The sequence below is a fragment of the Diospyros lotus genome, chromosome 15 (genome assembly GCF_014633365.1).
Source record: "Diospyros lotus cultivar Yz01 chromosome 15, ASM1463336v1, whole genome shotgun sequence".
NCBI lineage: Eukaryota > Viridiplantae > Streptophyta > Magnoliopsida > Ericales > Ebenaceae > Diospyros > Diospyros lotus.
In genome coordinates, this window is record NC_068352.1 from 33,956,765 (window position 1) to 33,972,518 (window position 15,754).

The 15,754-nt window shown below is 39.4% G+C and overlaps 4 protein-coding genes across 5 annotated transcripts in view; all 4 read right to left on the reverse strand.

Moving 5' to 3' along the window:
• Positions 1 to 11,549, reverse strand: part of LOC127792082 (ribosome biogenesis protein BRX1 homolog 2-like) — a 33,685-nt gene extending 22,136 nt beyond the window's left edge. Inside the window, exon 1 of the mRNA XM_052322417.1 lies at positions 11,303 to 11,549. The gene's annotated coding sequence lies outside the window, so the exon portion shown is untranslated. The remainder of the gene's footprint in view (positions 1 to 11,302) is intronic.
• Positions 1,380 to 5,490, reverse strand: LOC127791736 (protochlorophyllide reductase, chloroplastic-like). The gene is made up of 4 exons (XM_052321710.1): positions 5,367 to 5,490; positions 4,199 to 4,489; positions 3,397 to 3,872; positions 1,380 to 1,451 (listed from the first exon to the last, which is right to left on the reverse strand). The coding sequence occupies exons 1-4, from the start codon at positions 5,488 to 5,490 to the stop codon at positions 1,380 to 1,382; spliced, it is 963 nt and encodes a 320-aa protein (XP_052177670.1).
• Positions 5,490 to 11,304, reverse strand: LOC127792081 (ribosome biogenesis protein BRX1 homolog 1-like). 2 transcript variants are annotated; one of them, XM_052322413.1, is made up of 8 exons: positions 10,377 to 11,304; positions 10,131 to 10,272; positions 9,799 to 9,880; positions 9,498 to 9,622; positions 8,557 to 8,658; positions 6,396 to 6,464; positions 6,207 to 6,305; positions 5,490 to 5,877 (listed from the first exon to the last, which is right to left on the reverse strand). In XM_052322413.1, exons 1-8 carry the CDS (start codon positions 10,613 to 10,615, stop codon positions 5,746 to 5,748), a joined length of 990 nt encoding a protein of 329 aa, XP_052178373.1. In that variant the 5' UTR covers positions 10,616 to 11,304; the 3' UTR covers positions 5,490 to 5,745. The 2 variants fall into 2 exon arrangements, with proteins under 2 accessions (XP_052178373.1, XP_052178374.1); XM_052322414.1 differs by having other exon boundaries at positions 9,799 to 9,877; positions 10,377 to 10,630.
• Positions 11,550 to 13,609: 2,060 nt separating the features above from the next.
• On the reverse strand, positions 13,610 to 15,541 carry LOC127792080 (protochlorophyllide reductase). The gene is made up of 4 exons (XM_052322412.1): positions 15,352 to 15,541; positions 15,157 to 15,258; positions 14,462 to 15,005; positions 13,610 to 14,301 (listed from the first exon to the last, which is right to left on the reverse strand). Exons 1-4 carry the CDS (start codon positions 15,403 to 15,405, stop codon positions 13,784 to 13,786), a joined length of 1,218 nt encoding a protein of 405 aa, XP_052178372.1. The 5' UTR covers positions 15,406 to 15,541; the 3' UTR covers positions 13,610 to 13,783.
• Positions 15,542 to 15,754: the final 213 nt, after the last annotated feature.

Genomic DNA, 15,754 nt, shown 5'->3' on the forward strand with positions numbered 1-15,754 from the left:
TCCAAGAGGTAAGTTAGAAATTTTTGTGAAAAATTTCTTCTACTTATCTTCTCTCTTTGATATTCTTGAATAGAAGTGATTTCGGGTGGACCGACTCGGCATCCTACACTTGGAGGATTATACGGCGGGAAATCTAACGGTGAAATAAGATTTCATCAAAGAGGTATTTTTCGTTTATGCCTTCGTTTTATTAAACCATAATTTCTGAAAAACGGGATACCTCCAAATTAAATTTTAATTTCCGCTGCGCATATGATAAGATCTATGTAACTCAACAATAAGGACAATAATGGTTATTCAGGTATGGGGACTGCCCTTACTATCCCATTGCCATCTCTGAGATTAGGACGCAAATGAGCTAAAACCTTATTTGATTTAAATTTTATATAAATTGACATGATACTATAAAAATTTTAATAATAATTTATAATAATTATATCCAAAATCAATAATAATTTACAATAGTGATTAGATTTTTTGTTTGTTTTAAATAAGGCTATTGTTATGGGTATTTCCCGGATCATTCCTTATGGGCTGAACTCGACCCAATGAACCGGTCCAATCTTGCTAAGCCTAATAGGCTTTAGGCTAAGCTCGTCAAAACAATCTCACACGTCGTTGAAACTCGAGCTCAAATCGCGGAACCAAGCGAGCTCTCAGCAAGCTCCCAACAAGGCTTCCAGTAAGCTCTCAGCGATATACCCAACGAGCTCCTAGCAATGCTCCTAACTCGCTAGCCTAGTTGTTCAGCTCGCTGGTCAAACTACTTAGACCGCATAGACAACAAGGCTACAGAACAACCTAAGGTAGGGACCCACTCACTTTATCTAAAGCAAGCCAGATCCCTCGTAACGAGGAACCCACTCCAAGTTTTATGCAAATGATAAGGGCAACTTGTCCCCCATTATACAACCTTTATACTTTTGAATTTTATATAATTGTAAACACCCCTCACTATGAATAAGGGGCAAAATACCACTGTAAAGGGAGAGGATAACAAGAATAATCACATACTGTTACTCTACCGGAATACCCAGAGGACAGTCATAGAGTAGGCATCATTATGGCCGAACCACGTAAAATTTCCTTGCGTATCATTTATCTCTACTTCTGCATTATCTTTCCTCTTTGTGTTTGGGCTTATTCTCTTATTGCGGGTCTATGAATCATGGTTGACTGATTCTGAACGTCGACAGCTATTGTTAACTGTATAGTATTATATCAATATATATAATGGTATTATAAAAATATATTAATTATTTAAATTATTTTTTTAATATTTTATATATTATAAATTACAAAACACACCATATAAATACTATAACCCTAAATTGGACTTCCAATTGATTGCATATTGAAGAAGGAAGAACGAATAAGACCTACAGCCTGTCGTCGTCGGCTTCAGAGAAGAAGAGACCCATAGTGAAGCAGACGATCGCAAACTCAATGATCTGCAGACCCAGATTCTACCATCGAGGAATTGTTTCAAAGAGTCCAACAATTGGAGGGTCAACAAGAAGTTCGTGGTCAGAATAATAGTCGTGGAGATAGGATGTTGTTCACCAGAGAAGTTGAGCTTGAACCTCTCCCTCGTAGATTCAAAGTCCCTAGTATGCAACAATACAATGGGGACAGTGACCTATGACCACCTGGATGCATTCAATGTCCAGATGGATTTGCATACCACCAGTTTGTTGGTCAAGTGCTGCATGTTTCCAACAACCTTGGGCAATATTTCCCGAGTTTGGTTCAGGAGCCTTCCACCTCACGACATTGGCAGTTGGGAGGAGTGCCAACGAAGGTTTCTCAATCAATACAGGGTGCTAAGAAAGTAGCTCGCCCCACTATGGGAGCAAAGCTTTGTGTGTGATGCCCAAGTGAGGTGGTAGGCAAGCATACCATTAAAATAATGCATATGATGTTTGCTCACCAAGGGAGAAAAGCCTATAAATAGGCTTGGGCGCAAAGGGAAGAAGGCGGGGAAGGAAAAAGAAGAAGAGAAAAAAGAAAAGGAGGAGAATGAGAGAAAAAAATAGGAAGAAAAAGAAAATGAAGGAAAAAAATAGTAAAAGTTTTTTGAAAAATTTTAGAAATTTATTTGAAGCTCGAGGAATGTGTTGGGGCTCGAAATTTAGTATTTAAAATATTGACACCAGAATCGAGGTTGAGCTCCAATTTTGAGACATTCTGAATTACATTTAAGGTGAGTAGTTTTATCCAAAAAAAATTGGTTCTGACTTGTGAGTGTTCCTACCTTAAAAACTTGGTATTTGTTATATCTAAATATGTTGTAATATAAATGGTTTTGTTGCATGCAAATGGTAACCAGTGACGGTTGGTTTCATGATGAATGTTCGTCCCTAAATGTTTTATACGTGTGCATTGTATTTTATGAAATGTGTATATGATAAATTGAGTTGCTATATGTGGCATCGTTATGCGTTTTGTGTTGTTTATATGGGATGTCAGCCTAGAATGTTATCTGGATAGTGTAGCCGTAATTCCCAAGGATATTGCCAGAATAATGTTTAGAGGTATCTTGTGCTGGTGTGAATGTTGGGATAGTCGCCTAGGTTTCCGTACCGGGCCGTATGCTCAGGAAAGTTGCATTAGGACGACTGGTGATCCATATGAGATATGAGTTGGGATTGGGTAATGGTTCTTGAATACTTTTGAGTGAGAACGTAATCACTGACGTATTTGTGGTGAGGCGGGTTCTTGCGTTGATGTGACCTTCTTGGGCTGAGAGTGGTAACGATTGTTCCCTACGTGTTGGGGAGATGCGTTGACCTTGTCTCTCTTAAGCTAGGAACATGTTGTGTCGGTGTGTTGGTGTGGCCTCTAGAGAGATTACTCTTTCCCCGTTATTGGGTTAAGCGCCGTGAGGGATTCTCTTGGACTAGAGCTTGTCGGGTTGCGTTGGATTATTCATATCTTGCATACATTCATGAAAACATGTTTTGAACTCTTATTTAGATGATTCATAATCTAATATGGACTATGTCTCTGTAATATTCAAATGTTCCAAGTGAAGGCAGCGGTGAGAAATGAAAAGGGATTGTCGAGGAATGATGACAACTGATAGATAGTTTATTGTATGTCGCTTTCAGTTATGTTTTACCGTTGGACGATGTTATGTAAAACATTGGTTCGACTTTATGTTATAAATAAAATGGTTTCGGTTATGTTCTATTGAGGTTTCAATCTAACTTTCGCATTTAAGGTGATTTACCTGTCATAATTTATTAATGTTTCTAAGTTGATATACCGAGAAGATTTAACGGGATCTTCGAGGATCGATTTATGTGTTGAGTTTCTATTGAAAAAAAATATATATATATCCCTGAAATCTTACGTTACGTAATGCCTTGGGAAGAGAGAGGTGTTACAAAATACTTTACGAGCTTTGTCGACATCACTTGCTTCGTGAGACAATTGGTTCTCAAACGAAGGAGAGTCCTTGTTCCAGCTCGAGTACACGCCTAACTTGGTCGAGCTTGGATCACTCACCACTTGGGCAAGACGCTTTCCGGCTTCATCCTCCGATACAAAGCCCTTGGTGATGTACTTCTGGAAGGGTGGGAGGAGGAGCCTGAACAAGGGGATATGCTCCCGGAACAAGCCTGCCGTGGCAATGCAGCCCGGGTAGAGGGATGCGAAGGTGATGCCCGTTTCCTCGTGGTAACGCCGGTGGAACTCTTGCATGCTCAGCATGTTGCACACCTTGCTGTCTTTGTATGCCTTGGCCCCGTCAAATTCTCCCCCGTCGATCATGGCCGAGCTGTTCAGTGCATTCAATCCTCCCGCTAGCCCTCTCAGGTCCCCTAGGTTCGCCTTTGGAGGTTCATTGCAGGCCAGGGTGTTTGTGTTGCCTGAAATATATGTGAAACATCAACACACACACACACAACAATACCATAACAAACACAACCGGCCCCTGGGCCGGCCTATTTCATTTTCCTGTCAATTAGGAAATCGTGACAAATTCAATCAGATTCAGGGCTATAACATGTTATCGTGTATTGTAATAGTACCTGTAATGGATCCCACGATGATGAGGCGCTTTGATGAATAGTCAGATTGCTTCAAATCCTCGAGCATCAATCGGGAGAGGAGGAAGTGGCCGAGATGGTTGGTCCCGACACTAAGTTCAAACCCCTCGGCTGTAAACGTGGGCTCCTTGGCAGTGGGCAGATACACAGCTGCATTGCAAACCAAGACGTCGAGTGGGCGGCCGGATCAAGAGAGGCAAGGTCTAGGTGCATGACAGTGTAATTCTCCTTGGCAATGCCCGCGGACTTGGCGGCTCTTTCAGCCTTTAGGAAGTCCCTGCAAGCCATAATTATGTGCCATTTCCCTGTTTCGGCCAGAGCTTTAGCCGTGGCCAGGCCCAATCCAGACGAGGCGCCAGTGACCACAACACTGCCCTTTCTCAGAGTTTTCTTCCCTTCAGCTGCTGCCCTGTTAATTGCCGGAGTAGTTGTGGCCACTGCTTGAGCTTTGACAACCCCATTAAATTTACGCAGCCCTCGTTGATTGGAATCCTTATGTGGTGGATCATCAACACCAAATTAGATTATTGCAATTGAACTTGAAGTCATGAATACCCACCCGAAATAACCGGCGGATTCAGCTTTAACACGATCAGTCAAAGAGATTCCAAAGAGAAGCACATTTTCCAATTATAAAGTGAATTCGAAAGGATTCCGAATTTCAGAAGAGGTTTGGAGGAAAATTGAAAATTGAAAAGGATGGCGCATGTGACAGTCACATCGACAATGCAAGTGATGCGGCAGCAGCCATAGTGATAGACTTGGTCACGGTAATATACGACGGGGATGGTGGTGATGAATGATGAAGGTGGTTGATCATGTTGTCCATACGTTACAAAATGTGGGTTGTTTAATTACAAATTAAATACAGATAGGGATAAAAAGATGATAAAACTTCGAGAAAAGCAAGTGAAGATATCATGATGATAGATACGGGATGGGGAATAAGGTATGGGAGTCATCCGCCACTCCAACTGCTACGCGCAAGCTGCAAACATTTCAGATTCCACATGTTCTGCGCCCCGCCCCCCCCAATCCATTATTATCATCCTCGTCGTCACCTTACACTCTTTTATCTTAACTTGACATCTATTTTCTTGTTCGTCAAAAACCACAAAAAAAAATCCATGGTGAATCTCAATCTCGCCCATCCACGTTGATGTAAAGATCTGTCTTAAACAATGCAATTAAAATTAATTTGGTTCAAAGCCAAACTCTCGACAAGACATCAACATTCAAAGATCTTGGGGTCGCGGATCTAGGTTCAATCAACCTGAGACCCACTTTTATGATGCTTGTCTCATCAGTTCTCACCAATTTTAGATTCCAGTTTTGCTACTTTCTCACAAGAGGAAGCGGAGGAGGATGCAGTTTCAGTCTTCCTCCCCAAACTTGGAGGAGACCCAGCAAAAATCAAAATGTTAGGGGAAAATGGCATGATCGAAGAACATCATATCCCAATTCAAAATAAATGGGTATTTAATACATCAACCACCCAACAATGAAGCCACAGCCAGACAAGGTTTTGAACTCAACCAAAAATTTTCCATCTCATGCGGGCACAAGTTACCCTGTGTTTTTTTTTTCTTGTGGCTTTGGGTTTCTGGGTGGGGACCTCCTTACCTAGCAAGAAATGAAAGATAATCAAGAAAGGTACATCAAATAACACGTAAATATTTGGTGAACTAATTTATCATTCTTTCCACATATCTGCAAACTCGTCAGGTTCCAGTGGATTTGACAGCTCATGCATCTTCCTCCTCGTTTTAGCTTTCACTTTCTTTGCAAATTTACCAGCTTTCTGCCTCTTCTCTAATGCTCGAATCTGGAAACATCGGGAAAGGGTTTGAAACACCGACGGCAAGATCAGACGAGATTTCCAACATGGTCCGCGCCAAGGATCAATTAAAACTCCAAAAATAAAGGAAAAAGGTTGTGGAATTCGAAAATATCTGATACTTGGCCAGACAAACTTTCCTTGAAATCCACTTTCTTTCAAAAAAGATAGGAAACATAGAGAAAAAGCACACCTACCCTGATAGAACATGCTATTCCCGGCCAAAATTATTTCACAGTATATGACAGCAAAGCAAAAATGACACTGAATCCTCTATTAACTTCCAAAACCAATATGAATGCATTAACAAATCCTACCTGGTTAGGTGAAACATAAAAGGGATTCTCATATAGTGTTGGGCCCCCAAAGCTGCCTCCAAATATCTTGATAGGGTTCAAACAAAATCTTGGACCAACCTGTTAGAATTGGCAAACGTACAAGTTAACTCACTATAAATAAAAAACGGCCTTGTATTATGTATTAATACGAGTATAATCACTAGAAACCTCAACAAGCGTCATTTTATCCAGGCCCCCTCTGTCCACTTTATCTGCTTCACTATGAGGAACAGATATCTGTTGAGAAGTGAAAAAAGCATGATTAACATAAGAACGATGAGACCTATGCATACCAGGGGAACAAACCAACTAAATCAATAAAACATCCGATACTTGACATAAGGGTATAAAGAATTACATGTTAATCCTCGTCAATTATCTCAAATTACCAAAAATGTTAAAATGATGCTCTGCAATTTGAGCAGCGGAACGACAATGATGCAGTTATGCAATTAGGTGTAGGGCATATCATCATACGTATTGAATTGAAATTGGATACAAGTATGCGGAGACATCATAAATCCTAAAAATTCTATTAAAGCAAAAAGAAAAATTTAATGAGACTGTAAGATAAAGTTAACTGTATGGCATGAAATGTTGGGTAGTAAAGCAGCAACAACCACAAGCCTTCTTATTGCAAAATATGAGCATAACAGAAAAGAGGATATTATGAAGTGACCCCTACTAAAGATAAGATGCAGCCTGGGACTCAATTGAGATAATTTGATTATGTGAACCAAAAACAATTTGAGGCTTCTGTGAAAACGGTAGATAGAATGGAAGTAGACTAGCCCAAAATGTGAAGGAACACCACTAAAAAAAATTCGTGACAAACTCATGTTTCATATGAGTTAATAAGGATTTCTATAAAATATGTGGTCACAGATAGAGCTGATTAGTGAGCCAAAATTGGTGAGAAACTCTTAAAAAGGTTAAAGCTAAAAAATACATTTTACACAAGAATATACTTGAAACCAGATTATATTTAGTGTGGAGGGGGAAGTTTCTCTTACGTCCCAACATGGAAAAATATATTTTCCCCTCATTAACAAATGCAAGATTCTTCTTTCTTGAATATGAATTATATTACAGAATCTGAAATTTCAATTTGGTTGCGGGGATGGATGCATATCCCAAACTCTTTCTCTTATCATATAGACACAAGTACAGGAAGGGCAACAGAAGAGTCCATGTAACATGAGCACATCAACCTAACATCAAATTTAGAAATTTGACCAGAAATGAAGCGAAATCCTCATGAAAATGTAAAATTTTGACTGTAAATACAAATAAAATAGGGTATATATGATTAATAAGTATTATATCAGCACATGGCATCACATATTATTCAAAGATAGTAGCACTGCTTCCTATGAAGCAAAGGGAGCTTCAACTTAGATATGACATGTGAAGTGCAACCCCACAAACTGACTGTTGCTGGAAGCATTGTCCAGATGGCCAATAACTGACAAATCAGATGGTTCCAATTCAAGCCCCCCCCCCCCCAAAAAAAGGGAAAAAAAAATCTGATGGTTTCAGGTTTCTCATGAAACTTTTTCATATGAAGATGGTGTTAGAACTTTTCCATAGTTGATATTGTGAAACCAACCTGTAAAACATAGAAACATGACACCATCTGATTTGTTAGTTGACTTAAATGTGGATGTTGTTTCCAGCAATTGACATTATGAATGTTGTGTCACTAACCCTAACTTGGTTATGATAAGGTGCAGTCAATGATGATGATGAACTGACAAGTCAGATGCCCTATCATATGCAAGTTAAAGTATAAACAACTCAACCATGAAATTAGAGAAAATGACATCAGAAAACCAAATCAAGGGCGTTGATGGAACAATATCTAACCAAAGAAAATTCATGCTTTGGATGATTATGTTGATAGTTGCATCACCATAAGATGCAGGCCATGTAACACTGCACAACCTTAATTATCTTAAGTGCTCTCTCTCTCTCTCACACACACACACAAACGCACGCACACTGAAAGCCTAATTGGGCTCATACAAAATACCTTTTGAGGAAGCTTATTCCAGTTCTCATATTAAGATCTTAAGAGGGTAAACCCCCCCCGGCCCCAAAAAAATAAAAATAAAAGAACAATCAAGCATCTTTTAGCAGCAAAACATTTATACGCTGTGATACTTCAACAGATTTTACCACCAGGGAATAAACTAAATATGAATGTGCACCAATAGAATGTGAGGGCATGACACAGAATTCCAATTTTAGATTCCAAACAATAGAATTTTTCAATAATTTACAATTTTATTTAATATAATATAGTTCAAGATAATGGATACCAACCAACCTGGTAATTCCGGAACCATATGTGATCATCAACAATTGAGAAAACAAATACGTGATCATGATAAGGTTTAGATTTCCTGTGGTCTTTTGGAGTTCCAAATATCTGGCAAAACAGAACATCAAATATAAAAAGGATCATTAATAATCCAGCTAAGAAACTTCAATCTTTAATACACGAATGTGAGAAAATCACATAGAGAATGATCTTCTAAGTGAGATCCAATGAACTCTCATAAAAGAGGGTAGTAACAATGATTGCATATTAAACAAAAAAAAAAAGTAAAATCTGGTTACATTTATATGGCATCCACGGAAAGGGCATTTTACCAAGGATTTTACTAAATACTGGATTTACTTTTATGTCGATATGCTAAAGAGTTTACGCAATCAGAAAAGTGATATACTGGATTTACTTTTGTATTACCAAACATACAAAAGTCTAATAAACATCAGATACAAATTAGAAAAGTGAATATATTGATTGTCTATGATGAAATGACTTCATACAAGAGTCTTAGAAAAAGTATAGTGTCTGCCCAAAACCCAAAACCAGAAACACAGGTCAGCTTGATCATGACGCTTAATGAAAACAGAACCTGCAAGCATTGAGACCATAACCAAAACAGGCCATAGACTCTATTGTTTTTAGTGTTTGCATATATACAAAAATACAACTTCATACAGATAGCAAGCCTCCCCCCTTCCCAAAATAATAAGAAGAATGATAATAACTAAATGAAGGAGTAGAGAGAGAAACCCGCCAAATGACATAGGAATCTTGTACTTGGAGAGAGGAGAGTTCCTCCCTCACTGGAGAAAGAAACCTCTAGACATTAGTTGCAAATTCTTTACATTAATTTACTTTCACGTGACTCCAAACTTGCATCCACAATTTGGTAACAGGATGTTATGATTTGGACAGTGGAAGGCAGATCAACAAACCTGCAAGAACATCTCTTTCAGGAGTTTCCAGTGAGGGCTTTTATCAAAATTACTTGAGAAGGTCAAAATCGGTCTTGAACCTTTCAGATGATTTCCAGTAAGCTTCAACTCTTCCATTGTGTGAACTTGATAACAAATCAAAACTGAGTAATTAGGCCAGGCTTCCAGTGTGTACAACAGAGAAAAAAGAGAGAATTATACAAAAATATGCACAACACCATGGAAACTGGTGCATGACACAGCAGTAGCAGATAACACAACCATATATACCAGTAAAACTTGGGACAGAGCAAGAAATTACCAGCATTGACTAAAAATTTCACTGATGGACCACTGGGACACTTCACCATCCATAGGTAAAGGTCTTTGTGCTTTCTGCACTGCTAATGTAGAAGAAACCATAAGTGATCCCGTGAAAAGCTACAGTCCTCAATATACTCTATGCTTAAATTGTAAAGCATTCATTCAAAAATAAAATAACCTAACATGACACATCAACTCTGATCACAACAAGATGTAAAACCAACCCAAATTGCCGTACATTCAGACTTTTCTACAACAGAATCTACTGATTTAAGAAATAACCCATTTGACAAAACTAGAATGTGCTAGGAGAAGACCAAAAATAATTACCTCGAAAAACAAGCAAGAAGAACAACCTTTCAGCTCAACTAGCTCATTTAGAGTTGCACCCTTACTTTCTTTAGATTCAACCTTGTTATCCTTCTTACAATGGGGCAAGAGTGACACCACATTCAACATCAAATGCCGATACCTGAATACCATAAAATTCATGAAACTAGCCAGCATGGAGCAAGAAATTTGTAAAATTTATGAAAAAAGACGGAAAAAAAAAAAGAAAAATAAATGAACTTCCACCTGTAATTGATGCGGCGTGAACAAGTAACCAAAACCTTCTCTTTATTTCTAAAAGTTGTAAAATCTGTTTCTTTCTGTTCAATCCTACCATCTTTCCAACCCACAAGTGTTCTTTTAGGCCTTTCTGTAGCAATTTCATCTTTTTTTACAGTTGCATCAACCTCAGATGATTCACCGTGTTTCCGTTTCTTTACCATTGAATCTTTAATATCTAACATAGAAAAGAAGAATATAAACATATATATAAATACAAATATTGCAGTAAAATAAAAAAAGCAGGAGCACAGGTTTTAGGGTTTCACCACAACCAAAGAGAAGTAATTGAAAGTTGAGAGTTTCACCTCAGAGCACTAAACCCTAAATTCTAGTTATGAAGGTTGGGTGTAGTCAGAGTTACTAGAATCGCAATCAAAACGAGTCAAACCAAGCTTCACTGAGCTCAAGCTCGGCTCGGAAAACCTGAGCTCAGGATCGAGCTCGATTTGAGTCTGAAAGCTCAGCTTGAGCTTCAGCTCGACTCGGGTTGCCACCATGCTCAAGCTCGCCAGAGCCTGGTGAGCTCGGGGCTTGAGCTCGAATTTTTGTTTAAAAAAATCTAATAATCAACCTGATAATCAACAAATATAACTTTAAATCAAGCCAACCTCATATCCAACAAATATAACATCAACATGATAATCAAGTAATAATAAAATCCCATATCTACCAAAACTAAATCCACTCATCCAATGGACTCCAAGAGCCTAGTTTTCCACTACAGTATGCATATGGACATGAAAGATAAACATTAGAAAAAAAAACTCAACAATAAGTACCAGTATGCGTATATACGGCCGTGAAAGATAAACAACAGACAAAAACTCAACAATAACCTATTTCAGAACAAGAAGCATGGAACATATTGGCATGGTATTAAAAAAAATAACCACTAAGAGGAGGCTGTGCGGTGGGGGCGGCAGAGAGGGAGCGGCTGTGCGGCGGGGGCGAGAGGCGGCAAAGAGGGAGGATGCAGCGGCGGGCGGCGGTGGTAGGCGACGGCCCTGTAGCGGCTGGCTTCGGAGAGGGCGGCGAGAAGCTTCACTGTGGGTCTCTTCTTCTTTGAAGCCGGCGGCAAGAGGCTTCGGCGAGAGGCTGTAGGTCTTCCCTCTTCAACAAGCAGTCAATTGGAAGCCCAATTTAGGGTTTATAGTATTTATATGATGTGTTTAGTAATTTATAATATATATAAATATAAAAAAATAATTTAAATAATTATTATATCTTTATAATACCATTATTATTTATATATATATTGATATAATACTATACCGTTAATAATAGCCTTATTTAAAACAAATAAAAAATCTAATCACTATTGTAAATTATTATTGATTTTGGATATAATTATTATTAAAAATATTAGAATATCATGTCGATTTATATAAAATTTAAATCAAATAAAGTTTTGACTCATCTGCGTCATAATCTCAGATGAGTGCGATTTTGTTCACCCCCTTTAACGGGGGTGACCATCACCCTCACTATTCATGCGAGGGTGAAAAGCAACAGAACGATCTCATCTCAGATATGTCAATGACAGAGCATAAGCAGTTCCTATACTTGAACAACCATTATTGTCCTCGTTCCTTGGACCCAACCCAATGAATATTTTGTTTCACCCTACTCTACCCTATTATTTCAATATCCTAGGGTAACAGGGGCATTAGTAAATTTCGATTTATAAAATTTATAGTTGAAATAATTTCATAATCATAACAATTTTTTAAGCTAAGTTGGCTCGTTAATTGCTGCTGGGAAATTGGAAAAAAAACAATCAAAAGAAAAAATATCATGAACAATAAGCAAAGAAATATTATGTTATTGATACGAGCAAAACATATAATGAGTCAATTGGAGATAAAGAATCACCAATATCTATCAATTGGAGTTGGTTGACTGAAACCTCGCGACACTTTCATTTTATTAACACAATAGGGTTTCAGAGTAATATTATTAACCAAGCACATTTCAAGCCACTTAAAGAGAAGTAGTAAAATCGAACCAAACTATACAACAGCACAAGCTAGAAGACAGTCCAGTCCAATATGAGACAACAAGGAATGGAACAGAAACACAAACAGAACCAACCAAAAGCCCAAAAGAATTATTAACGAACCAGCATAACTTTACCCAAAAGCAATATGGCAATAGAAGCAGAAGAAGGAAGAAATAACAATCAAAGAAAATACCAGCCTATATCTTAAACCCTACACTTGGGCATCAACCAAGAACAAGCATTATGAGATATAATCCAACAACAAATCATAATCAGTTAGTTCATTGCAAACTTAAAATAGAGAGGACGAACGAGAGGAGAAGCATACTACAATCAAAAGCAGAGTGAAAACGAGCGAGATGAGTTGGAGTTGGAGAGGGGTGGCCTACCAACAGATTGGGGTTAGGGTTTTTGCAACTAAATGCTTGATAAAGATTATTGTCGATTTTTTTAATTCGTGGTTGCGGGTGCAGGCTGCAAGGCCCAATGGCCTTTACCTTGGGCAAGAAATTGGGCCTATTGGGCTTTCGTTTTTCTCAAGTGAATTAAATTGTAAATGATAAAGATGGACCCTTTATTTTTATTAGAAAAATGAGACTTGGGTGGGTTTGGGGAAAAATAGAATGTTATGTTAATGAAGTATCAAGAAAATATTAATAATTTTTTTCTGTAAATAAATGTTTTATAAAATTAATTCTTCAACTGTTAAAAAAATTAAATAAAAGTAAGTATTGATTTTTATTTTTTGGCTGAATTAAGGTGTCGACGAACAAGGAGGAACATATATAATTAGCATGAGCAGAGGAACATGTACATCTGTTTGTTGCTTTCTCCTTTTAGAGTACTTAACTTAGGCGTAAAGGTACTGTTAAGGGCTACCAATTTAGTATAATTAGTATTGTTGTGTATGCAAAATGGATGGCTAGCAGGAGATGCTGCTTGTCCGGTGCAGGATGGATGAATGGATGGTTGCTGTGCTGTGTGACCAAAACTAGCTAGCAAATAGATACATACATACATACAGCAGCTTAATTGACATTTTGTTGGTGTTTTCATAGTCAAAAAATGATGCTTTACTTTTTGGGTCCAGAAGAACCCAAACATGGCAATTGGCAGTAATTAAACACCATTTATTTTAATACTAAAGTGAAACTAGCAGTAGTCTCCAGATGAATTGTCAGTGCTCAGTAGACAGTAGTAAACAGACAAGTGAGTGATTTTTAATTTATTGTCACCGAAAGCTCATCATCATCTATGTTACAAGAGAAAATTGCTCACTACTACTACTACTACCAGCTCGCATCGATCCCCATGCACGAGTCTGTGTTAAGAATCTGATATGATGAGCCAAAGCCCAGAATCAGATGGAGGTTTATGCCGCCAAGCCAACAAGTTTCTCACTTAGTTCCCATACTTTACGAGCTTTGTCGGCATCACTTGCTTCGTGAGACAATTGGTTCTCAAACGAAGCAGAGTCCTTGTTCCAGCTCCAGTACACGCCTGACTTGGTCAAGCTTGGATCACTCACCACCTGGGCAAGACGCTTTCCGGCTTCATCCTCCGATACAAAGCCCTTGGTGATGTACTTCTGGAAGGGTGGGAAGAGGAGCCTGAACAAGGGGATATGCTCCCGGAACAAGCCCGTCGTCGCAATGCAGCCCGGGTAGAGGGATGCGAAGGTGATGCCCGTTTCCTCGTGGTAACGCCGGTGGAACTCTTGCATGCTCAGCATGTTGCACACCTTGCTGTCTTTGTATGCCTTGGCCCCGTCAAATTCTCCCCCGTCGATCATGGCCGAGCTGTTCAGTGCATTCAATCCTCCCGCTAGCCCTCTCAGGTCCCCTAGGTTCGCCTTTGGAGGCACATTCCCGGCCAGGGTGTTTGTGTTGCCTGAAATATATGTGAAACATCGACACACACACACAACAATACCATAACAAGCACAACCGGCCCCTGGGCCGGCCTATTTCATTTTCCTGTCAATTAGGAAACCGTGACAAATTCAATCAGATTCAGGGCTATAACATGTTATCATGTATTGTAATAGTACCTGTAATGGATCCCACGATGATGAGGCGCTTTGATGGATAGTCAGATTGCTTCAAATCCTCGAGCATCAATCGGGAGAGGAGGAAGTGGCCGAGATGGTTGGTCCCGACACTAAGTTCAAACCCCTCGGCTGTAAACGTGGGCTCCTTGGCAGTGGGCAGATACACAGCTGCATTGCAAACCAAGACGTCGAGTGGGCGGCCGGATTGCCTGAAGTTATCGACGAACTGTCTGACGCTGTCAAGAGAGGCAAGGTCTAGGTGCATGACAGTGTAATTCTCCTTGGCAATGCCGGCGGACTTGGCGGCTCTTTCAGCCTTTAGGAAGTCCCTGCAAGCCATAATTATGTGCCATTTCCCTGTTTCGGCCAGAGCTTTAGCCGTGGCCAGGCCCAATCCAGACGAGGCGCCAGTGACCACAACACTGCCCTTTCTCAGAGTTTTCTTCCCTTCAGCTGCTGCCCTGTTAATTGCTGGAGTAGTTGTGGCCACTGCTTGAGCTTTGACAACCCCATTAAATTTACGCAGCCCTCGTTGATTGGAATCCTTATGTGGTGGATCATCAACACCAAATTAGATTATTGCAATTGAACTTGAAGTCATGAATACCCACCCGTACGTTTGGGAGAAACTAAATTTAAATGCAAAAAGAAGAAAGAAATGGAAGAGCTAAATCTGATGCTGGTTGGTATGGTACCTTGATTCTCAATACGGAATAACCGGAGGATTCAGCTTTAACACGATCAGGCAAAGAGATTCCAAAGAGAGTAGAGTCCCTTAGAGACGTATTGGACTTGGCCTGCAGCCCAGAAGCACATTTTCCAATTATAAAGTGAATTCTAAAGGATTCCAAATTTCAGAAGAGATTTGGAGGAAAATTGAAAATGATCACCTCTTTGAGAGGGGAGAAAGCAGAAGGAAGCAGAGCAGCAGCCTGGAGAGCCATGGACTGGAATGCAAATCCTCCTCCGTCTGACAGCGTATGTGGGTTTGGATAAGCGAAAAGATGGGAGTGAAGTGTGTGTGAAGTGAAGTATCAGCAGATTATAAAGGACGGGCTGGCTGCTCGCCGACACAGAAGACATGGGAAGTCTGTCAAATATTGGATATGGGATAACCGGGAGCAGGGGGGGAGGGGGTCCCAGAGATGATAAGATAATTTTCTGCCACTTCAATTCTGAGCAACCAATCAGAGTGTAAGTTTTGGATTTCAAACGATAGATATTTCTTTTCCAAGTATCTTCTATCTTTTTCTTTTGGGTTCAAAAGGATATTTGGGTTCTTCCCCCGAGGTG

Excerpts from the sequence above, each read along its gene's own strand:
- LOC127791736 (XM_052321710.1), bottom strand. The coding sequence starts at position 5,490 with ATGCCATTTTCCCCTAACATTTTGATTTTTGCTGGGTCTCCTCCAAGT. Across the intron at positions 4,490-5,366 it reads AAAACTGGAATCTAAAATTG|TGGCCACAACTACTCCGGCA; the intron begins GTGAGAACTGAT and ends AAGCTCAAGCAG. Across the intron at positions 1,452-3,396 it reads ATGTCGACAAAGCTCGTAAA|ATCATTGAGTTTGCGATCGT; the intron begins GTATTTTGTAAC and ends CTGGGTCTGCAG.
- LOC127792081 (XM_052322413.1), bottom strand. The coding sequence starts at position 10,615 with ATGTTTATATTCTTCTTTTCTATGTTAGATATTAAAGATTCAATGGTA. Across the intron at positions 10,273-10,376 it reads TCACGCCGCATCAATTACAG|GTATCGGCATTTGATGTTGA; the intron begins GTGGAAGTTCAT and ends TATGGTATTCAG. Across the intron at positions 9,881-10,130 it reads CTTCTTGCTTGTTTTTCGAG|CAGTGCAGAAAGCACAAAGA; the intron begins GTAATTATTTTT and ends CTTCTACATTAG.
- LOC127792080 (XM_052322412.1), bottom strand. The coding sequence starts at position 15,405 with ATGGCTCTCCAGGCTGCTGCTCTGCTTCCTTCTGCTTTCTCCCCTCTC. Across the intron at positions 15,259-15,351 it reads CTTTCTCCCCTCTCAAAGAG|GCCAAGTCCAATACGTCTCT; the intron begins GTGATCATTTTC and ends TCTGGGCTGCAG. Across the intron at positions 14,302-14,461 it reads CATCGTGGGATCCATTACAG|GCAACACAAACACCCTGGCC; the intron begins GTACTATTACAA and ends CATATATTTCAG.